This window comes from Kogia breviceps, chromosome 16 (genome assembly GCF_026419965.1).
Source record: "Kogia breviceps isolate mKogBre1 chromosome 16, mKogBre1 haplotype 1, whole genome shotgun sequence".
Lineage (NCBI taxonomy): Eukaryota > Metazoa > Chordata > Mammalia > Artiodactyla > Physeteridae > Kogia > Kogia breviceps.
The window spans coordinates 78,582,299-78,605,950 of NC_081325.1; the positions used below are offsets into that span (position 1 = coordinate 78,582,299).

Here is a 23,652-nt window from a genome sequence, read left to right on the forward strand (position 1 = left end):
CACCCGCGGTGACGGGTCCACCCGCGATGACGGGTCCACCCGCGGAGACGTGTCCACCCGCGGTGACGGGTCCACCCGCGGTGACGGGTCCACACACGGAGACGGGTCCACCCCCGGAGACGTGTCCACCCGCGGTGAGGGGTCCACCCGCGATGACGTGTCCACCCGCGGTGACGGGTCCACCCGCGGTGACGGGTCCACCCGCGGAGACGGGTCCACCCGCGGTGACGGGTCCACCCGCGATGACGGGTCCACACACGGAGACGGGTCCACCCGCGGTGACGGGTCCACCCGCGGTGACGGGTCCACACACGGAGACGGGTCCACCCGTGGTGACTGCTCCACCCGCGGTGACGGGTCCACACACGGAGACGGGTCCACCCGCGGTGACGGTGCTGCTTCCCCACACGTTCGTCTCTCGCTCAAGCGTTTCATCTTCATCACAGATAAATTGTTAGCATCCGCCACTCACTGTGCTGAATATCCTTCCAGATCTTTTCTTTCCTTTTTATAAATTTATTTATTTATTTTTGGCTGCGTCGTGTCTTCGTTGCTGCGCGCGGGCTTTCTCTAGTTGCGGCGAGTGGGGGCTACTCTTCGTTGCGGTGCGCGGCTTCCTCATTGCCGTGGCTTCTCTTGTTGTGGAGCACGTGCCCTAGGTGCACAAGGTTCAGTAGTTGCGGCACGCTGGCTCAGTAGTTGTGGCTCACGGGCTCTAGAGTGCAGGCTGAGTAGTTGTAGCGCACAGGCTTAGCTGCTCCATGGCATGTGGGATCTTCCCGGACCAGGGCTCGAACCCGTGTCCCCTGCATTGGCAGGTGGATTCCTAACCACTGCGCCACCAGGGAAGCCCCCCGATCTTTTCTAAGTGTGCGAACTTTACCATAACACGCGGCCTCATGCTCTGCACACCTGCTCCCCCACTGACAAGCAGCCGAGCCTCCTCCAAGCCCCTGGTAGCTGCCTGCCCTCCCTCAGTCGTCCAGAGGCACTTCATGGAGACCCTCGTGTTTATCTTTGAGCAGGTCTCCTTCACAATCACCAACTTCGCTGAAGTGAACCTTGCATGAGGCTGTTTCCAAACACAACAGCTCTCGTGGATTTGGAGGCTACAGTCCCCAACCCTGAGGACTGGGTGTCTCTTGCAGCCGAGGCCCCAGCAGATGACCCCCGGCTTGGGGGCCAGCAGGGATGTCCCATAAATGCAGGTTCCCAGGTCCTGCCCAGCTCAGTGGGATGGGGGTGAGGCCCCTTGACCTACCTTCTTACCGAGCCCCTCCAGTGAGGGGCACACAGGCCTCATGCTGGGAAGACTGAGGAACCAGGGACCAGGCAGGGGAGCGCCTGACCCCACCTGCACCCAGCCAGGCGGGCAAGGCCACCCCGGCGGGTGGCCACCTCCCGCAGGACTCGCCCATCCCGGCCTGGGACGCCGTGCTGCAAGTGCCAGACCCGCTCTGGAGGACAGTCCAGCCTGCTGAGTAAGCAGGGCTCTGCAAGCCTGGCCACGTGTTTGGGAATTAAGGTTCCCCGGGGCACCCACACAGCCCCTTGAAATCGCAGGGCTGAGCTGCTGGAACAGAGGCGGCCTGGCCGAAGAGACCGTCTGAGCCGCAGACCTCACGTGCTCACCGTCTGAGCCTTTACAGAAACACTTGGCTGCCCCGTCAGGAGGTAGTTTCTAGGGTTCTCGCCAGGCACACGTCAAGAGCTCCAACCCTGGGCCAGACCTCCTGGAGTGGCTCTGGCTCTGGCCCCTCAGAGGCACCACCAACCCTCTCCGCCCCTCATTTCATCTACAACATGGGGCCCGCTGCCATGCCTGTCATGAGGATGAAACCGGCGCAGGTAAAATGAGGCACTGGGAGCACAGGCCACCTGGCCAAGGCCAGGAAAGCCGATCTGCAAACGTCCAGGTGCCCCCAGCTCACAGCTCAGGCTGCAGACACTCGAGAAATTCTGCAACCAAAATGCCCGAGGTCTCCGGAGGCCCTGAGCCCAGCGAGCCTCTTGTTTCTTCCTGGAAATGAAAACTGGCTGGACTCCTCTTCCTGGGAAGAAAAGGGGATGTGGGGCTCAAGGGGCCAAGCCAGGAGCCCACTCAGACCCACAGGGGTTCAGCAGGTCGTGGGTGGGCTGCTGGCTCTGCCCCGCTTTCCCCGGCCTCACTGCTGCGGTGGGCGCAGAGCCGGGCCACGCCGCAGTGCATCACCCGCACGGACCATCTCCCCTTGCCAGGCGCGGGGAATCCAGTCTCGCCCCACACGCCCAGCAGTGCAGAGACAGGGCAGCACAGAGACCAGGCGAGCCAGGCGCAGGGACCAGGCTCTGCACATCACACTGACCACCCTGTGAAGGACCAGCCCTGGCCTGGGCGCCCAGCAGGAGCGTTCTGGGACATCACCGATTCGTTCAGTCCACTGGTGTTTACTGAGCACCTACTGTGTGCTAGACACCCCTCTCCGAGCTGGACACAGAGCAGCCAACAAGCCAAGCGACCAGGGTGTCATACGTGGGAAGCGTCAGGTGTGCTCGGTGCGTGGAACACAGCACAACCCCCTCATCTCCCAGCACAAGCACTCACCCCACCGGCGGTTCCCAGGCCTCTTCCTCCAGAGCCTGGACTCTGGCTGCAGAGCCCCAGTCAGCGGAGAAGCTAGGGCCATGTCCCACACCTGCCACTCCAGGGAGGGGAGGTTCCCGGAGGGCAGATCAGCCCAGGGCCCCGTGGGGCGCACACACCTCCCACCCAGCGTGGCAGAAAGCGCCGGGTCCTAACGCCGCGTCCACCACACATGGCCATGGACTCACGCTCCACCTCTCCCTAAACCTGTTTTCTGTCCTAGAGAAAAGATGGGCAAACGATGCTTGGCTTTTATCGTGGTTGTAGGAACAAAAACAGAGCTAGACATAAACGCCTGAAAACTGTAAAATGACCTTTTTTTTCTCTCTCAGAACAAAGAGCTCCTGTGCCCACAGCAGGCCCCCCGGACACGGTTCCTGACAAGGACAAGGTTGGACCAGGACCTCCCCACACGGCTACACAGGCCAGGGTGACCATGCCCTCAGTGCGGTCGCCTGCCCCTGGCCTCCCCCCGCCTCCCCTGCCAGCGGGCAGGCCCGGGCTCCAATCAGAAGGCTGCGATAAACAGAAGGGCGCCAGCCGCCCTCCAGCCAGGGTGAGTGAACCTTGCCCCAGAGGCCTGTCGCGGCGGGGACGGACAGCTGTCCGCGGCCACACCATGGCGGGCCTGCCGTGCCTCGTCCTTCTCAGCGCCTCCCTGGCTGGCCTTCTGCTGCCGGGGGGAAGTGGTAAGTGCCCCTCACCCTGCAGGCTGCAGGGGTGGCCCGGGAGAGGAGGAGAGAGGGTGAGGGGTCAGGGCGATGCCCCTGAACTTCCACGGCGTGGAGAGAGGGTGCCCATCCCCTGTGGGAGGCTGGCACGAGAGCCTGACTTGGTGGCTTCAGCCAAGCGTATCTCAGGGCCAGGTGTGCCTCCCTGTGGGTGGAGAGTCAGACAGCAGATCACAAGACAGACAGAAACGCCAGCAGAGAAGGAGGGAGAGAGACAGAGACAGAGAGGAAGGGAGACGGAGGGAGGGGGAGGGGCAGGGGCAGGCAGAGACAGAGAGAAGCCCCCTTCCTCTGCCAGAGCAAACTGCGGGCACAGAGGCTAGGGGATCACAGGCAGAGAGGAGCTTCCGTGGCAGGGAAGAGGATGAGAGCCAGTGCCACCACCCTCAGGCTGGCTCCGCCAGGGGGCTCTAGGCTCTCTGGGACTCCAGACCTGTCCAAGAGAAGAAGCCAGAAAGGACAGAGTGGAGGCAGCCCCAGGGGCCTGTCTGCATGTTTGCACTCTAGGTGACGTGGAAGTTCAGGGGCCCAGGCGCGTGGGAGAAGGAAAGGGTGAAAAGTGAGAAAGAGAAACAAATCGAACAGGAGGCGGGGCATCAGGTAGGGGAAGGAGGGAGAGGAGGAATGGGTGTGTGGCTTGTATTTCAAAGCAAGCGCTCCCTGGTGGAGCAGACGTTTGGAGGAACGGAGGATGGGCCCCCACAGAACAAATGTGGACCTGGCCTTGCCGGGAAAACATAGGTGTCACTAAAAGAAATGGGGAATTTGGAAGGGAAAGTAATTTGAGGTAGGATCGAGTGAACACCAGGCGTTTTATACACTCTTTAAAACAACTCTAAGAAGTAGGTATCTAATTCCCACTTGCCAATATTCAGTAGTAGGTGACCAAAATGCATTTGCCACTCAAGACAGTTTGATTCTGCAGTCCTGTTTTTTAGTTTCGGACATGGGGAGTCTGGAGTTCTGATGTGAGGGCAGACATCCATCGCTGTGAGAGAGCTGAAAACACAGCTCACGATGGAAGTTGGGACTAGAAATACCAACTTGGAGAGTCATCTTCCTTATGGCGAGACTCTCAATTCCCCAGCAAAAAAGAGGCAGAGAGCAGGGCAGAGCGCCAAGAAAAGGACCTGAGGGCCACCCACAGCACAGTGAAAAGGGGAAGAGGAGTGGGTGAGACCGGTTAGACCCGGGCAGCTCGGCAGGGACTACTGAGGGAACAGGGCAGAGATCCCTGATGGGGGAGATCTCTGAGTCAGGACACTTTAACTGGGAAGTCAATTTAGCAGGCTTTTTTTTTTTTTAATGAAACAGAAGTAGAAAATTTTGTAACAAGTACTATTTTGTAGAAAATAATAGTAAGCACTATTTCTTGAAACCTTTGTTTTACTCTTGTGTACTTGTGTCCTAGGATTTGAAACAAATCATACTTTTAATTGTAGATCATGCAAAACCGTGTCACCTCCCCACCTAACGCAGAGCTGAGACCCTGAAGGGTGGGGAGGGGGGGCGAAGGGGAACAGCTGAGCCACAGGACGGAGTGGAGGGCCGGGGGAAGCAAGAGGGACCGAAGGGCGAGTTCCAGAAGGAGGGCTCGGGTCTCAGCGCAGGGCCGGGTGTGCGCATACAGGGCGGGGCAGGTCAGTGGTGGGCGCGTGGGCCCAGGGCAGGCGTCCGACCCGTTACTCGCGGGGGCGGGGGTGGCCCGAGGACGGGACCCGCATATGGGCGAGCACGTGACAGCCGCGTTCTCCACCACAGTGTTCCTGCCCCGTGACCAGGCCCACGGCGTCCTGCAGAGGGTCCGCAGGGCCAACTTGTTTTGGGAGGAATTTAAGAAGGGAAACCTGGAGAGGGAGTGCCTAGAGGAGGCCTGCTCATATGAGGAGGCCCGCGAGGTCTTCGAGAACACGGAGAAGACGGTAAGGGGCGGCGCGGCCAGGACGCACTTACAGGGTTGCGGGGGCTTCTGAAGCGCTGTCAGGTCCACCGTAAAACTCAAAATGTTCATCTAGGAACGCGCTGTAGGCCTCGGCAGTGCACAAGGTTCCCGGGCCCGGGCTCTTCGCTCAGACGCTCAGCCGCCGCCATACTCGCCAACGGTTTCCGGTCCTGAGACCGCAGGGTGGGTCGGTGCGCAGGCGCAGGACGAACGCAGCCTCGTGGCCCCGTTCTGCGCCTGCGCAGCAGCGGCAGCTGCGGCGGGGGCAGCGGCAGCGGCGCCGGCGGCGCGAAAGCATCCGCCCCTCCCCCAGGAGAGGCGGGGCCTCCTATGCTGACCCGGAAGTCTCTGAGGTCCATTAGCCACCTCGTGTCATGCTGTCGTCTGGCACCTTGCGTCAGGCCGTAGGGCGGCTTGGCTGCAGTGCAGGGGCCGAGGTGGAGGTGGACGGACGCGAGCTAAAACTGAGCAACCGCAAAATGAAGACTCCTAAAGGCTGAGGAGAAAGTGGCGGAGAAGGAGGCCAAGCAGGAGCCCACGAGAGACAGCCTGGCCGCAGATGGCGGACCTGTCCACACCACGGGCCCACAGTGGAGCGTCCAGCGGAGGCTGGGTGCTGGGGGACCCATGCCACACAGGCTCAATTAGACTCCCGCCTGCTCTAGGCAGCCTGGACACCACTGGCCTGGCTCACCTTAAAGGTGGCAGAAGAGTGCCCTTGGAGGACAGGTCCAGTTGCAAGTCATGGATGAGTGGAGAAATGTTAAGTCGGAAGAAGAATTTAGTCAAGTCTATAGCAGACTGCCTTGTGGAGACCAGAGAATCCTGGGAAAACCGAGGAGCAGAGCTGAGAGTCCCTCAGCTCCACAGACTCGCATTACTGTCTTCTTGCTTCCATGGGCACCTCATTCCCCTTTGGCTGAAAGGCGAGGAAAGGCGGTATCATCGGAGATTCTGACTCCAGCCAGAGTGACTTTGTGAGGAAGAAGTGTATCCTGTACGCCAAGATGATCATGTGTAGAAGAAATTTCTTGGAAGAGTTGGGGTTCCTAGATGAACTTCCCATACTGAATGCTGCTTCACAGGGAGCTGTGACCAAGCTTTCCATCACCTAGCTAGCACAGCAAGCTGGACGTGAACTTACGTGTAAGAACTGCTCCAGAACTCCAACTGTAAAATGTAGGTAGTCGGTGGCATTGACTGCGTTTGTGATGTTGGATGCCAGTTCCAGACTGTTTGACTCGAACTCACCACTCGTGAGTTTTACCTGGCCGATTATGATCTCATGAAATCGTGGATATCATATCAGGGCTGCTGAACATGTTACGGGCAGTTACAAGACCACCCACCATCCAGTCAGCCCAGCAGGCCAAACCCATGAGATGGACTCCACCCCACCCTTCTGGAGAATCAGCACAATAGAAGGGCTCAAGAAAAACCTGGGAGTGAAGCTGCCGGAAACTAACCTCTTCAGAACGGAAGAGACTGAAAAAATTATTGATCACATCTGTGTCACAAAAACTGCTGAATGTCCTCGGCCTCAGACCACAGGCAGACTCCTTGCTAAGCTTGTCAGAGTCCCTGAAAGTGGCTTGCAGCAGCGACCCACTTATCGGTGATCGCCCACAAATAACAGCCAGACAGACTGCTCTGGGTCTCACTGAGCAGGTTGAGCTGCTTGTCATGAGGAGGGAAGTGTGCAGTGCTTACACTGGGTTAAATAGTCCTATACAGCAGCCAGAGGCTTTTAAACAACAGGCCAGAGCCACCAACGAGGATGATGTTCATAGGTGAAAACTTCTATACCTCCTGGAATCCAGGCTGCCCGCCCATCTGGCTGTGGCATGGACATTGGCTGCATCACCATGTTTCTCAGTCTACGGTAACATCAAGGAAGTACTTCTGTTTCCTGCCATGAAACCTGAAGGTAAGGAGAATGTGGCAACCACTGATACACTGAAAAGCACAATAGTTGGCACTTCTGTCTAGAAAATAATAATTGGTAAGTTGTATGACTCAGACATCTTTGCATTCCTGCAAAAGGTCAAGGTCTGCAAGGGAATTCTTGTGTTGCTATCCATTTGACTACCATAGTTCATTTCAGCCACCAGAAGAGAGAAGAATTAAGAATTCATTTTTACTCCTTGTTACCAAGTGAATGATTTATCTCTTTTCAAAAGTTATTGGGCTTCCCTGGTGGCGCAGTGGTTGAGAGCTCGCCTGCCGATGCAGGGGACACGGGTTCATGCCCCGGTCCGGGAAGATCCCACATGCCGCAGAGCAGCTGGGCCCATGAGCCATGGTCGCTGAGCCTGTGCGTCCGGGGCCACAACAGTGAGAGAGGCCCGCGTACGGCAAAAAAAAAAAAAAAAAAAAAAAAAAAAGTTATTCATAATTTCAGGAACTGTTTTTATTTTTTTTATTTTTATTTTTATTTTTATTTATTTATTTATTTATTTTGTGGTACGCGGGCCTCTCACCGCTGTGGCCTCTCCCGTTGCGGAGCACAGGCTCCGGACGCGCAGGCCCAGCGGCCACGGCTCACGGGCCCAGCCGTTCCGCGGCACGTGGGATCCTCCTGGACCGGGGCACGAACCCGCGCCCCCCCGCATCGGCAGGCGGACTCCCAACCACTGCGCCACCAGGGAAGCCTGTTTTTATTTTTAAATGTTCGTTTAATTCACATACACTTAACAGTTTTTTAAAATAATAAAAATAATTGTAGTGCCGCATTCATGTTCTGCCTTTTTCCTCAGCATCATTTCCCAAACACTCTTCCTTACTTCCTTAGAACTGCCATACTTATAATTTTAAAGAGCTAAGTTGTTTGTTTGTTTGTTTGTTTGGGCCATGCTGCACAGTTTGTAGGATCTTAGTTCCCCAAATAGGGATTGAACCCACACACTCAGCAGTGAAAGTTCAGAGTCCTAACCACCAGACCGCCAGGGAATTCTCTAAATAATCCACGTGTCAAAGAAGAAGTCTCAAGGGAAGCTAGAAAATACTTTCAGGACTTCCCTGGTGGTCCAGTGGTTAAGAATCCACCTTCCAGTGCAGGGGACGTGGATTCGATCCCTGGTTGGGGAACTAAGGTCCCACATGCTACAGGCCAGCTAAGCCCACGTGCCACAACTACTGAGCCCACACGCCTCAACTAGAGAGCCCACGTGCTGTAAACTACAGAGCCCACATGCTCTAGAGCCTGTGCGCCACAACTAGAGAGAGAAAACCCACACGACACAACTAGAGAGAAGCCTGCGCACCACAACGAAAGATCCCGCGTGCTGTGACGAGGATCTGCGTGCCGCAAGTAAGACCCGACACAGCCAAAAATAAAAATATATATACGTAAATAAAATTTTTGAAAAAAGAAAAGAAAATACTCTCAGCTGAACAAAAATGAATATATAACATACAAAATCTGTGGGATGCAGCTAAACAGTGCTTATCGGGAAATTTATAGCATGAAATGTTTTTATAGGGAAAGAAGTTCTCAAATTGATAATCTAAGCTTCCACCTTAAGACACACACACAAAAAAAGGCAAAGTAAACCCAAAAGAGGAGAAATCAATAAAATTGAAGACGTGAAATATAGAGAAAATCAGTAAAACTGATAAGATTTAACAAGGTTGACAAAAAAGAGCACATGAATTGTATCAGGAATGAACGAAGAGATATTACTACAGACCCTGCATATGTTAAAAGGATAATAAGAGAATACTATGAACAACTCCATGCACAAATTTGGATGGAATTTTACAATTTGGATGAAATGGACCAGTTCCTCAAAACCATGAATTACCAAAACACATAGTACAACAGAGATATCTGCAAATTCAACTTCTTAGTTAAAAACCTTCTGTAAGGGAAATGTCCAGGTCCAGATTGTGTCACTGGTGAGTTTTACCAAACATTTAAAGAAGAAGTAACACCAATTCTGTGTAATCTCTTCTAGAAACGAAAAGGGAACACTTGTAAGTTTGTTTTCTGTCAGCATTACCCTGATGCCAAAACCCACGAAAACAGAAGAAAGAGAAAAAGAGGGAAGGAGGCAGGGAGGGAGGAAGGTAGAAAGAAAGAAAGCTATATAACAACATTTCTCATGAACCTCTTATAAAAACTCTCAACAAATTATTAGCAAATTGAATAAAGCAATATATGTTAAAAAAGAAGAATACACAATGACCAAGTGGGTTTACCTGGGGCACACAAGGCTGGCTCAGTATTTGAAAATCGATAGTGTAATCCACCAGTTTAAAGAAGAAAAAATCCACTTAATCATATCAACTGATAGAGAAAAAGCACCTGACAAGATGCAACATCCATTCATGATAAAAAACCTTTCAGTGATTTCCCTGGTGGTCCAGTGAGTAAGACTGTGTGCTCCCAACGCAGGGGACAGGGGTTTGATCCCTGGTAGGGTTATGAGATCCTGCACGCATGCCGCAACTAAAAGATCCCACATGCTTCAACGAAGACCCAGAGCAGCCAAAAATAAATAAATATTTTAAAATAAATATTTTTAAATAAGTAAATAAAACAATTATTTTTTTAAAAAAAAACCTTTCAGCAAACTACAATTAAAAGGGAACTTCTTCAACATGATAAAGATTATTAACAAGGAACCTACAACTGATATCGTGATGAAAACTGAATGCTTTTACTGGGAAAAAGGCAAGGATGTCCATTTCTAATACTCCCAATTCAGCATTGTACTGGAAACCCTAGCCATAAGGAAGGTTTAACAATAAGCTAAGATAAAGAAATAAGACTCCCTATTTGCAAGTAACATGATTATCTACATAGAAAATCCCATGGAATCTGGAAAAAATACTCCTAAAATGTATGTGTCTAGCGAAGTCACAGAATACAAGGTCAGCACACAAATACTAATTGTATTTCTGTGTAGTAGTAATGTGCGGTTAGAAACAAAAAAAATTAATGCCACTTACTGTTCCAAAGAAAAACATCTGTGTGTAAATCTAATAAAACATGTACACGACCTGTATGCTGAAATCTGCAAAACGCTAACAAAAGGAAGAGGACCTAAATAAATAGACATAGAATGTTCATGGTTTGAAAGACTTAACATATTAAAATATTGACTCTTCCCAATTTGATATATAGATTTAATGCAGGGCCAAACTTCCATCAGATAAAGACAAGTTGATTCAATATTTGTAATATGGAAAAACAAAGGAATTAGAATAGCTAAAACAATTTTGAGAAAGAAGATAAAATTGGAGGAATCACACTACCTGATTTAAAGACTTACTGTAAATCTACATTAATCATAGAGATATGGGACTTCCTTGGTGGCGCAATGGTTAAGAATCCGCCTGCCAGTGCAGGGGACACAGGTTCAATCCCTGGTCCCAGAAGATCCCACATGCCACGGAGCAGCTAAGCCCATGCACCACAACTACTGAGCCCGAGTGCTGCAACTTGCCTGCGTTCCTGGAGCCCATGCTCCGCAACAAGAGAAGCCACTGCAGTGAGAAGCCCATGCACCGCAACGAAGAGTAGCCCCTGCTCGCCACAACTAGAGAAAGCCCACACACAGCAACGAAGACCCAACGCAGCCAAAAATATATAAATAAATAAATAAAATCGTAGCGATATTGATGTGTGGTATTGGTAAAGGGATAAACACATAGATCAAAAGAACAGAATAGAAAGTCCATAAATAGACCCACGCAAATATGGCCAGTTGATTTTTTAAAAATATTTATTTATTTAGGCTGTGCCGGGTCTTATTGCAGCACGCAGGATCTTCGTTGCCACATGCAGGATCTGTAGTTGCGGTATGCATGCGGGATCTTTAGTTGTAGCATGCATGCGGGATCTAGTTTCCCTACCAGGGATCGAACCTGAGCCCCCTGCATTGGGAGCACTGAGTCCTACCCACTGGACCACTGGGGAAGTCCTTGGCCAATTGATTTTGACAAAGGTGCACAAGCATTTCAACAGAAAAAGAATTCTCTTTTTCAATAAATGGTATTGGAATAATTCTACATCTATATGCAAAAAAGGTCAGCTTTCACCTAAACCTCACAACCATACAAATATTATCTCAAAATGGACCATATAGCTCTAAAGATAAAACAGGAAACTTTTAGGAGAAAATTTTCATGACACAAAGTTAAGTTAGGCAAAAATTCTTAGACGTGACACCAAAAGCATAATCCATAAAAAGTATATACATAAATTAGACTTATTCTAAATTTAAAACTTTTGCTCTGTGAAAAACATTAAGAGAATGAAAATACAAGCTATTGACTAAGAAAGTATTTGTAAATCACATATCTGCCAAAAGTTTTGTGGTCAAAATATATAAAGAACTCTCACAAGTCAACAGAAGAAAATAAACAACCCAATTAAATACAATGAGCAAAAGGTTTGAACAGACACTTCACTAAAGAGGATACATGGCTGGCAAATAAGCATACGAGAAGATATCCAATATTATTAGCCATTACAGAAATGCAGATTAAAACCACGATGAGGGACTTCCCTGGTGGTCCAGTGGTTAAGACTCCATGCTTCCACTGCAGGGGGCATGCGTTTGATCCCTGGCCAGGGAACTGAGGTCCCACATGCTGCAAGGTGCGCCCCCCGCCCCCAACACAAAACAAACCAACCCACCACAGTGAGATGCCACTACCCACCTAGAATAAGAAACAAGTGCTGGTGAGGATGTGGAGCCACCACAACTCATACACTGCTTGTGGGCATACCACATGGTATAGCCAGTCTGAAAACCAGTTTGACAGTTTCTTATAAAGTTACCATGTGACTCAGCAATCCCATTCTTGGGTATTTACCGTAGAGAACTGAAAACTTTTTTCACACAAAACCTGTACGTAAATGTTTAGAGCAACTCTATTCCTAATTGCCGAAAACTAGAAATAGTACAAACGTCCTTTGTTAGGTGAATGGATGAACAAACCGGGGTACGTCGCACAGTGGAACACTGCTCATCAGTAAAAGAGAACAAACTATCGCCACGCACAGTAACTTGAACGAATTTCGGTTTCAGAGGCACTCTGCTGAACGAGGGAAGCTCGTTTCACAAGGTTATATCACATATGAGTCCATTTACAGGCCATTCTCAAGAAGTCATAACTAGAGTGACGCAGCGCAGACTCGTGCTGGGCATTCGGAGGGGGCGTGGCCAGTGGCGGACAGGGTTGGAGGAGATGGAGCTGTTCCGCGTCTCGGTTGTGGCGGTGATTATACAAATCTACTTTTATAGAATTGTACACCAAAAAAAAGTCAGTTTTACTGTGATACATTTTTAAATAAAAAATTTAAAAGATAGTGCAGTCATTCCTTAGGCCTTCTGTAACAAAGCACCACAAATTGGGTGTGTTAAAACAACAGAAATTTACTCTCTCACAGTTCTGGAGACCACAAGTCGAAATCCAAGTGTCACCAGGCTTGGTTCCTTCTGGAAGGTCTGAGGGAGGATCTGTTCCATCCTCTCCCCCAGCTTCTGGGGGTGACCAGCAGCCCTTGCTGATCCTTGGCTGGTAGATACATCCCTCCACTCTGCCTGCACCGTCACACAGCCTTCTCTCTGTGGGGCCTGTGTGATATTTTTTGTCTCTTATAAGGACACTCTCATTGATTGGGGGTCTACCCTAATCCAGTACGAGCTGTTCTCGATCCATAACTTAATTACATCTGCAAAGACCCTCTTTCCATTAAGGTCAAACTCTGAGGTTGCACCTAAGTTGGGGCCAGGGAGTAGGGGAGACACTAATTAACCTACTATAGATAGAAAAAAATTGTTTTAAGACTACAAACATTTCTTTTCAGTGTTACATAGGCTCTTGATGCCCTATTTTAAGCTAATTACCAATTATCTTTTTTTTCAAGTAACATATGATTATTCTCCAAGCATCTGATCCTGTTTTGAATCTTTGACCCAGGTATCTTAATGTAAAACCACTTATTGATTGGTTTGGGGGTAGCAAATAGAGCAAACCGTTTTTGGTACAATCCGTTTCTTGGTAATTAATTTGAAAATAAATTTTCAATATTTAACAAAGTTGTGCAATTAAGATGATCGAGCATGGCATCTGGGAAATATTTTGTAATATTAAATGATTCATATTAATCTTAAATTGATATACATGTAGGTCTAGATGTAATATGTGTGAAGTATAACACTGATTCTTCATATAAAAGCTTGGATATAGGTATTGATTTAAGAGATAGTAAAAAATTATATGATAATATTGTATATGATGAAATTAAAATGTTTTGTCTTAGCAATTACAATTATTTGTCATTATGAATTTATTACAGTGTTTGAATGTGATACATAAAGTTTACGGTTTGCTTCCGAATCTAAGCAATTACTTTAGCGATTTTACTGCAGTTGCTGTTGTCTCAGCACAGTTTCTCCAAACTGAGATTAGTGAAAAACAAACAAATAAAACCTATATGGAAACTTTTGTGGTTCAAGAAGAGTAATCTAATTTCGAATTAACAGTTGAAGCAAATAATGTGAAAATCTTGATTGTGATCATATCGTTAGTAATTTTGCTAGGATGAAAGTTAGAAAAGTACATTTAATATTACAAAATGTTTCCCAGATGCCGTGTTCAACTGTGTGAGCAGGCAAGAAAATGGACGCTAGTTTGTATTGGGATGTGATCATTTATTACACAAAGGTGTATTGTATCTTTAAAAAAAGATGAATGAAGCCACACCTTTACAAATGCAGGAGATCTGAAAAAATTTCCCTTTTAGATTGAATAGTTCTAGAGCATTTTGTTCCAGAAAATGACCTCTGTTTGGGAAATAGCCTATTCACTTGAGTTACTAGATTGTGGCTGTTATTGGTGTAAAATGTCTCTTTTCCATAATGCATTAAAAATTTTTTTTCCCTTTTAGAATGAATTCTGGAATATATACAAAGGTGAGATCTTTTCTATTTAAGTCTTGAGTGAGCCGGGTTCATGGGGTATTTAAATCAGGAGAGATTGTATTCAAATTTTGAAGATGTTTCCTGAATTTCCTTTCTGCTCTTGTTAAAATTTTACTTATCTAAGACTTTTCCCCTCTGTTTCCATAACAGTTATCATAAAATAGTTTTTTATAGTAGCTTTATACTAATTCTAGTTTTGTTACTTATATACATTTAAATCGGTTTATTCCCATTTGAGGATACCAAATTCCATGATAATTTTTTTAAACCCAAGTATATTAGGTAGAAACAAAAAATGAGAGTCTGAAACACTGGGTCCTCTAGTAAGGTAACCACCTTGATTTAATGCTTATAGCATCTGAAATGGTATTTATCATGACTAATGTTTTCTTTCCGGTAACAGTATTCAGGTTTCTCAAAATGACAATTGGACCTATCTCTAAATTATATTGTACAAATGCCCCAAGAAATGTGAAGTCCCGGGTTAGTGCTGTACAGGAGCTTTTCATTCTCCTTTTACACCCAAACCATTGGAAATAGGAACCCTCTTGTCAATGCCCAGCCCAGAAACAAGTGTCCAGCAATCACTTATCCTCCTTCCTTCCAGCTGACCCCATGTGGTCGCCAGCACAGGGCTCCTCTCCGTGATGGAAAAACGTCAGTGATTGTAAAAACACTGTCAGAGGTCTCAGCAAAAATTGGAAAGCTCAGTCAGCAATCCAGCTAGATACAGGCCTCACGTAGCCACGAAGCTGGGGGGGGCAGGCGGGGGGCGGGCAGTGGTAACGAAGTCCAGACAGGACAACTTGCTTACAGGAAAACAGGAAGAATCCCAGGTTCCTTCAAGTTTGAGAACTGGGCGCCAGAATCAACACAGCAAAATCGTTTGCACGATGAGGGGAATTGCCTGCAAGCTGTGGTTTCCAAATGTTTTCTTCGCAGATGGTGACCAGTGTGAAAGCCGTCCTTGCCTGAATCAGGGCAAATGTAAAGATGGCCTCGGGGAATACACGTGCATCTGTCTGGAAGGATTTGAAGGCAAAAACTGTGAATTACGTGAGTTCCTTTTCTTGGTGTACCTTCAGGTCAGAGCCCCCTGCGGAGGCCAGGTGGGAATGCGGGAAGAAGCTAGAGGCCCAAGGAAACCCTCTCCGGTCACGTGGGGTTCAGCGTGTGCTCCGTGAGGCTGTGCCGTTGCAGGTAGCAGCGGAACATGAGTCAGAGTCCCCAGAGTGGAGGACGGGATACCGGGCACTCCTGCCTCTCTGAGGAGCAGCTGTGGAACGAACGTTCCCGAAGGGTGGGGCCCCTTCACGTGAAACGAGAACCGATGTTTCTTTCCTCGGAGGAGGATGTTTCTCCTGCTTCTCAGGATCTTGGAAATTCGTGCAAATGTCAGTGCTGAATGCTTGGGATTGTCCAATTTTTAAAATTTGGTACAATTAATTCTGCATGGAAAAATCACTGAGTTTTCCTAATACAGTGATTAATTTTTCATAAAAAATAGGTTAGTATTAGGCCAGTTTTCCCTGAGGAGAAAGATTCAAGCTTCTTTTTTAATTTCTTAATCTGTAATCTTTATAGCATGCTCTTCGATTGGACACTTCTGAGTTTTCCCCAGTGGGAGTATCAGTCGTGCACCCTTCCATCCACCGTCCAGAGCTGCTTCCCCAAATACCGTTTGGCTGACGCTGGGGCTGTCAGGAATGTTTTCTAAAGTTCTTTAATGTTTGCCCCGTAACTATTCTTTCATCAAAACCCAGTGGCGAAATGTAAAGTCAGCTGCCAGGGCGGCATGACTGATGAGTCTGGGGTCTGATGTCCGGTGCACGCTGGCGGGGGTGACGCTGGCACAGTCCGGTGGTGAGGTCCCCTGTGCCCGGCGCCTCGCGGGACCTGGATGGCTCTCCTGGGGGCTGGGTGGTCTCCACCCCTTTACAAGTGACGCGACAGGCCGTGGGGTTTAAATAACGTGCCCAAATCACACAGCTAGAGACCGATGGCCAGCTGGGAGCCGGCCTGAGTCCGGGATGTGGCTACCACCCTTCCTTCCCGCCGCACAGGAGCCAGACCCCCGTCTGGGGATGAACCCCAGGTCCTTTATGCCACGGGGGACCGAGACCTCAGAGTGTACGCGTGGGCTGCTCCCGGCTCGGCCCGAGCTCCCACCTTGCTGGCCAGTGCCGCCACGCCCTTCTTAGGGCTGAACTTGAGACCCTCCAGCCTCCAGGCCCTCCCTGGGCTTGTGCGGGCTCCCTGGCCCCCGGGGCCCCACGTGGGCGGGGGAGGGGCCTGCTCGGGGTGCCGGCCGGTGGGCACCGTGGCACCGGCGGGTGAAGGCACGTCCCGGGCCGCGCCCTCAGCTTCCTGGCTCTTCCGCAGCCACGCGTGAGCTCTGCAGCCTGGACAACGGGGGCTGCGACCAGTTCTGCAGGGAGGAGCGGGGCGTGGTGCTGTGCTCCTGCGCCAGCGGGTACCACCTGGGCGACGACGGCAAGTCCTGCGTCTCCGCAGGTAGGAGGGGCGCAGGCTGGGCTCCCGGTGGGGCTCGTGGTTTAGAGACAGACCCACTGTTTCTGTGAACGGCCTGAGAAACGGGCCAGTGATGTCAGCTCTCCTGGGGGCACGTGTAGTGTGAGGGTAACGCGTGGAGGCCCGGTTGCCCAGTGCCCGGCTCGCAGCGAGTCCCAGATGGCCACTTTGCAGCTGCCACGATGGCGTCCCCGTCCCTCTCGGAAGGGCGGGGGCTTGGGAGGCTGGAGTCACAAGGGCCGGAGCCGTGGGCCGACCAAGAAGCCGGGGAGGAGTGCGGGGGCCGGAAGCGGAACCCAGGGCCCTCCAGCACTGTTCTGGGTTGCGTGGGCGCCGATGTTAACGGAATTTTTTTTGCTTGATGAAAGCCAGATGCCATGCACCTGGCCCAGAAGCTCACGGAGGGCTGAGTGCGGGGGCCCGGGTCCTGGGGGTCCTGGGGGTGGGAGAGGCCCCGTCTCACACCCCGTGGGGAGTCCTGCCTGACCGGGACTCCTCTGCTGCGGGGCGGGGGCCGGCCACGCCCCTCTCAACTCGGGCTCCTTCTTGGGGTGACCCCAGCTCCTCCTCCAGCAGGCCCCAGCTGGCCCGCAGCCTTGGCATTACCTGGGGTGGTGAGGAATGCAGAGTCCTGGGCCCACCGCAGAGGTGGGCATATTCCAGGGCAGCGGCAGTTGTGTAAAATTAAATCTCTCAACGGGTAGAGGACAGTGAGATTTACATTTCTGTTGGTAATGAGATTTTAAACTTAAGCCGGTCCAAAAAACATTTTAATTGAAGTCGTTGCTTGACATGCTTGCAAAATTTTTTTAATTCCGGGAATAATTACAGATCAATTTAAAATAAAGTTTGATGTCTGAAAATAAAATCAGGTAAACGACTTCCTGGTGCAGAAAGTTCTGTTCTAAGTCATGGACCAGCTGATGCAGAATTTCAAGGGGGCAGTGATCACAAATGTTAAGGGCCAGGCGGCTGGTGAGGGAAGAGCTCTCCTCCCACGAGCGAGCGAGCGCATTCCCGGTCCACTCGCGGGCCCTGCGGGGCAAGCGCCACCAAGAACACACACGGGGGACCCGCCTCAGGCCTGCGGCCCCCCGCTCCGCCGCCTCTGCCCGGCTTCGCCCCCGCTCCGCCTCGGGCCCCTCGTTGGCAAGGACGCGGAAGGACACGCTTTGGGCATTTCCGGCCGCTCCGCCTGCTTGGCGCCGGTGAGGGTCGCTGCCGTCCTCCAGCCCAGAACGCTGCTGCTTCTTCAGCGTTTCCTTAGGAAATGTTTCCAGCCCACAGCGGGGCGAAGAGAACTTCGGGGGTTGAGCGCCCCGGCCCCCCTTTCTGCCTCCCTGGTCCCCACGCGCCAGTCGCGTCCCCCGCAGCCGCACGCTCCTCCGCCCAGCCACGGCCGCCCGGCTTCTGCAGGCGGCCCAGTAGACGGCAGAGCCCGCTCCACGCGTCCACACGCCGGCCGGCCGGAGGTCAGGGCTCCCACCCGAAGGCCGGCCGCTAGCAGGACACGGGGCACCCCGCCCCCCAGAGGCCCCTCTCGGCCCCCTTCCCCGGGACACACTCCTGCGGCTCCTCCTCGCAGCGGCCTGCGTGGGCGCTGCAGGGAGGCCTCCGCGAGGCTGAGGCCCGACTGCCCTTCTTGCAGAGCCCTTCCCCTGCGGGAAGCTCACGCAGGGACGCAGCCGGCGGTCAGCCGCCCACGGCAGCGGGGAGACCCCCGAAGCAGGCTTGCCGGAGCAGTACGACCGCGGAGACCTGGGCCCCACCGAGAGCTGCCTCGACCTGCTGGGCCTCAACAGGACCGAGCCCAGCCCCAAGGAGGACGAGAGCCACCTGACCCGGATCGTGGGCGGGAGGGACTGCGAAGAGGGGGAGTGCCCCTGGCAGGTAACCGCGCGGGCTCAGCGCCGCTTAGCTGGGTGGGGGCCCACGCGAGCCTGCAGCAGCCTTGGGCGGGCAGCGGCGGAAGGGCCCGAGGCGGAAGAGGCCGGGCCTCCGCCCGCCCCCGCCCGGCCGCCCCTCCCGCCCAGGCAGAGAGGGGCTCCAGCTCGGGGCAGCGGGGGCCCGCGGGCGGAGGGCGGCTCCCCTGAGGCCTCTGCTTGCTCTTTGGTCCAACGGGAGGCGGCGGAAAGAGTTGCGCTCCTTGTTTCATTTCTAATTTGGTAGATTTTTTTATACCCGAACACCCAAGTCCTTAATGAGGCAGATGGTACCTTAGCAAAAAGTATATGCATTTGTTTTCAAAGGTAAAAACTCACTCTTTGGTTGTTGATTTGGACTAAAGTTGCCAGATTTAGCAAATGAAGCACAGGTTTCCACTTAATTTTGAATTTCAGATAAACAGTAAATAACTTTTAATGTGAGTATGTGCCAGATATCACACGGGACGCACACTGAAGATGATTTGCTATTTGCTTGAGTCAGATTTAACTGGGGGCCTCCGTTCTATCCAGGAGCCTCACTTGGACTTTAAGTTTTTAGTGTCCAAAGCCAAAATGCCTTCTCCTACCAGTAATATTCCCGGAGCTGCCGACAACGCTTAGGAATGACGTCAGCTGGCCCCCACTGGCTACAAGGCCGGTGTGCGTTTATCTGAATTATCACGAGCCCGAGCAAGGACACGCCAAAACCTAGTCACCATCCAGGCAGAGCGTGTCGCAGGTCAGGGCTGCCTGGGTGTCGTGCGTGTGGGTCTGAAAGCGCCAGGGCCTCTTCTCTCACATGTGGCATCACGACCTAGGAAGGGAGGTGAGCCCCCTGCCAAATCCCCACAATTCTAGTTGCTGCGCGAGAGGGCCAGGAACGCGGTCCCCGTGGAGCGTGTGAATTCCCACTGGGAAAGGAGGGCGGCTCCCCACAGGGCCGGGGCGGACACGGGGCTCTGAGAGGGGCTCGCATGGGGCTCTCTGGGGAGCGAGCAGGAGGAGCCTCACGGGAGGGTCCCCGCCGCATGTCCGTCTCCAGGGAGGACGGTCAGTGTCCCAAGTCTTAGGAAGACTGACCCTCCTCACTTGTCACACAAGTGGGGTTATGAGCGGATAAATTTTGCAAAAACAAAAACAAAACATCACGACTTCGTGCTAGTCATGAGCGTCCTCCAGAGTTCTTTTAGAACTTGACCTTGTTAAGAGTTTCATTAACCTGCACCCTCTCAACCCATGGCTGTTGCTTAGGGAAGAGCAAGTCCCCAGAGAAGGGAGAGCAGAAAACGCTCTCTCCGCACTTGCCGGCCCAGTTCTTTGGGGAAAAGGAAAATAGGGGAAGGGTCTGTGCTCTCGCTCGCCCAGTCAGCACCCCATCCCGGTGGAGTGCTCCCCGCCCCGCGCCCTGTCAGGAGCAGCCATGTGGACCCCAGGGGCCGGCCTTGAACGGTAGTACCCGCAGCCGCTGGGGGGGGGGGGGGGTTCCGGACGGTGGAAGCGTCCCCAGGCCCAGCGTTGCAAGTGTCTCGTCCAGAGCCTGGTGTCTGCCTGGTCTGGGGCCTAATTCACACCAGAGACAACAGACAGCAGTTCTGCACCTAGAGCTGCGGAGGGGCCTTCCGGAGCCGGGAGATACAGTCGGGTAGGGCCTGGCCGGGCGAGTCTGGAGTCTGGGTGGGGAGAACCCCCTCCGCCGTAGCGCTGGGCCCTTGGCAGGGCCGTGGGGTCCACAGTGGGCCCGCTCTGAGGACGGGCGGCACTGGGCGGCCCGGCCCCTGGGGGTGGGCACGGGCGTGCGCTGGCCTGGTCCTCGTTCCAGCCTGAAGACCCCCCGAGTCCTCCCGGGGGGCAGGCCCGCTGCGGTGGGGAGACGGGGAGGAGGCTTGGGCTGAAGGTCTCAGAGTCAGGCTCCACCTGGCGCCTCTGGCCCCCCGTCGCAGGCTCTGCTTGTCAACGAGGAAAACGAGGGCTTCTGCGGGGGCACCATCCTGAGTGAGTTCTGCGTCCTCACCGCGGCGCACTGTCTCCTGCAGGCCAGGTGGTTCACGGTGAGGGTAGGTGAGTGCTGCTCACACCCCGGGGGCCCCCGGGTTCAGAGGCGCTGGGACTGATAGGCCGGCCGGAAGCGCTAGCTCAAATACTGAGGTCCCGAGGGGAAGAGGGAGGCCGGGGGAGGGGGGGCGCCCCTGCCCCTGCGCACAGGGCCCGCAGTGCCCTCTCCTCCGGGAAGCCCCCCGGAGCCCCCAGCCGTCTGAGCAGCCGGCACTGCTGCCCCACATGTGCATCTGGGGGACGCTTTCCTAACGTGCCCTTCTCACCACGCCCTAGAGCTGCTCTGTGACAATCCGGTGCAAGCCGCATGCCCGAGCCGCGGCCGTAACGTCTAGCCTCCTAGTTACGTTACGTCTCCTAGTGTACGTTCTAAAAGTCCACAGGTGATACTCACTTCGGTAACACACCTCATTACCCAGTATAGCCAAAAGAGTGTCCGTTCGACCTGTAATCGGCTTGTAAAGTACTCGAGGTACTCTGAGTTATTTTTTCATTCTGAGATTTGGCATGTGTGGGTCCTGATAGTGCCCGCTTGGCCCCGTGGCTGTGGGTAGGTCTGGCAGGTCAGGCCCGGTGCCCAGCCCCAGCCGCGGGCAGACCAGGCGAAGGTGGCCGCTGCCCCCGGTGGGGAAGCAGAGGCTGTCACACTGGCCTCGCTCTAGTCGCCTGTATTTCACGTTTCCTAGTGACCACGTGCCAGTCTCTAAGCAGAAAAAAAGTGGAACCGTTTTAAAGCGTCAGTGACGCGCAGGGCCTGGCGGCCCCCAGCTGACAGCCACGTCCCCGTCCGCAGGCGACCGGAACACGGAGAAGGAGGAGGGCAACGAGATGGCCCACGAGGTGGAGGTGACTGTGAAGCACAGCCGGTTCGTCAAGGACACGTACGACTTCGACATCGCGCTGCTGCGGCTCAAGACGCCCATCAAGTTCCGCAGGAACGTGGCGCCCGCCTGCCTGCCGGAGAAGGACTGGGCCGAGGCCACGCTGCTGACCCAGAAGACGGGCGTCGTCAGCGGCTTCGGGCGCACTCACGAGCGCGGCCGCCTGTCGTCCACGCTCAAGATGCTGGAGGTGCCCTACGTGGACCGGAACACTTGCAAGCTGTCCAGCAGCTTCAACATCACCCCCAACATGTTCTGCGCCGGCTACGACGAGCAGCCCGAGGACGCCTGCCAGGGCGACAGCGGCGGCCCCCACGTCACCCGCTTCAGGGACACCTACTTCCTCACTGGCATCGTCAGCTGGGGCGAAGGGTGCGCGCGGAAGGGGAAGTATGGCGTCTACACCAAGGTCACCAACTTCCTCAAGTGGATTGACAAGTCCATGAAAGCCGGGCTGGGGGCGGGGCCGGGCCCCCAGTGAAGCCCCACCCCCCGCAGCCCCTGCCCCTCCTCCCTCTCAGCACTGGGGCTCTGAGCCGCCTGCCCCCCTGCCGTGATTAGAGCCGGGCCCGTTCCTTATCGTGCTTCCGTCCTTGCCTCGCCGAAGTGGGAATGAAGGTCCATTTGGAGCCCGGGACCCTGCCTTCCCGTCGCCAGCTGGGAGGTTTCAGGGTTCGGGAGGTGCTACCCACATAGGGTGGGCCAGGGCTCCCAGACCAAGTCTTAAAACTGAGGGGCCTTTTCTGTTCACAGCGCGTTTCTCTGTCCTGGAGGCCGCCAGCTGCCCCCCCGGGCTGCTCGCAACACTGCTGAGTAAACCAGCAGGGTTCGGGGAGCGCAGGGGCGCCAGGGCCAGCCCCCCTCCCCGGGGTCGGGTGGGGCTTCCCCACGCGTGCCCTCCTGGCCCTGAGTCACCTCCCAGGAGATGCAGGCTCCCTGGGAAGGCAGGGCCCAGAGGGCTCATCGGCAGGGACTTTTTTTTTTTTTTTTTTTTTTTTTTTTTGCGGTACGCGGGCCTCTCACTGTCGCGGCCCCTCCCGTTGCGGAGCACAGGCTCCGGACGCGCAGGCGCAGCGGCCATGGATGGCCCACGGGCCCAGCCGCTCCGCGGCACGTGGGATCCTCCCGGACCGGGGCGCGAACCCGCGTCCCCTGCATCGGCAGGCGGACTCTCAACCACTGCGCTACCAGGGAAGCCCCAGGGACATTTTAATGTTGACCTAAAGACCGGCTCTCTACGTGGCTTCACGGCTGCGTCCCCGGGGGCCCCCGCCGCACACGCACAGGGGCTCCGGAGCCACCGGCACGCCCCAGGGTGTGACTGTTGCCAGGCCGGGGCTCTGGAGTCTGCCTCTAGGCCACAGCCCAGAGCACGAACACAGCTCTGGCTAGCCCCTGCTGCCCCCTGCTACCCTGCTTGCGAGGTGTGTGCTGGGGGGCTGCAGGAGGGCCGACCCTCCTCCCGTGGTCACAGCCCAGGTCGAGCCCTCCCGTCCACACCAGTTCCAGGCCCTCAAGCCAAACGGCCAGGAAAACCAGACATGCTTCTAGAAAAAGCAGTCACCTCAGACGGGACCTGCCGTGTTTCCCGGTACTGTTTGCATTTTGCGTAACTCGGCTAAGCAAACTTTCAAAGTTCCAGTACGAGAGCCCCCAAGGTCACTGGCTGGGCAGTTGCGTAAACAGGAGATCTGCACGTTTGCAAAAATCAACGCAAATGGGCTTCCCAGAAACGGTCAAGCCAGAGGGTCCGCTTCTGCACGTTCCGCTTGACCTCCTCAAAGGGAACCGTCCCGCAGAGAAGGCCTCGGACGGCCAGGCCCTGCGTGCTGGGGACGGGGGTCTCTGATCAGAGCAAACCTGGATGGGCTGTCAGCCCACAGGTTGCCTGGGGTCCGGAGAGAGCTCTGGGGGAGCCCTCCTTCCCGCCAGGCTTGCATCTGTCACCAGCGGGGCCGATCCCACAGGTCGGAGAGAAAGGGGAGCTGGGCACCTGGGAGCCGAGGGCAGAGGAGTCCCCACCGCCC

At 53.7% G+C, this 23,652-nt stretch overlaps 1 protein-coding gene and 1 pseudogene across 1 annotated transcript; both read left to right on the top strand.

Annotated features, from left to right (window-relative positions):
- The first annotated feature begins 3,242 nt into the window (after window positions 1–3,242).
- On the top strand, window positions 3,243–22,186 carry F10 (coagulation factor X). The gene is made up of 8 exons (XM_059041597.2): window positions 3,243–3,312; window positions 5,116–5,276; window positions 14,202–14,226; window positions 15,178–15,291; window positions 16,618–16,749; window positions 18,416–18,657; window positions 20,633–20,750; window positions 21,538–22,186. Exons 1-8 carry the CDS (start codon window positions 3,243–3,245, stop codon window positions 22,104–22,106), a joined length of 1,431 nt encoding a protein of 476 aa, XP_058897580.1. The 3' UTR covers window positions 22,107–22,186.
- On the top strand, window positions 6,679–7,285 carry LOC136792834 (lysine--tRNA ligase pseudogene; annotated as a pseudogene).
- Window positions 22,187–23,652: the final 1,466 nt, after the last annotated feature.

What these genes read in the sequence shown, in the direction of transcription:
- F10 (XM_059041597.2), top strand. Translation starts at nt 3,243, where the DNA reads ATGGCGGGCCTGCCGTGCCTCGTCCTTCTCAGCGCCTCCCTGGCTGGC. An exon ending in TCGAGAACACGGAGAAGACG is followed by an intron (nt 5,277 to 14,201) that starts GTAAGGGGCGGC and finishes TTTCCCTTTTAG; the next exon opens with AATGAATTCTGGAATATATA. An exon ending in CAAGTCCTGCGTCTCCGCAG is followed by an intron (nt 16,750 to 18,415) that starts GTAGGAGGGGCG and finishes CCCTTCTTGCAG; the next exon opens with AGCCCTTCCCCTGCGGGAAG.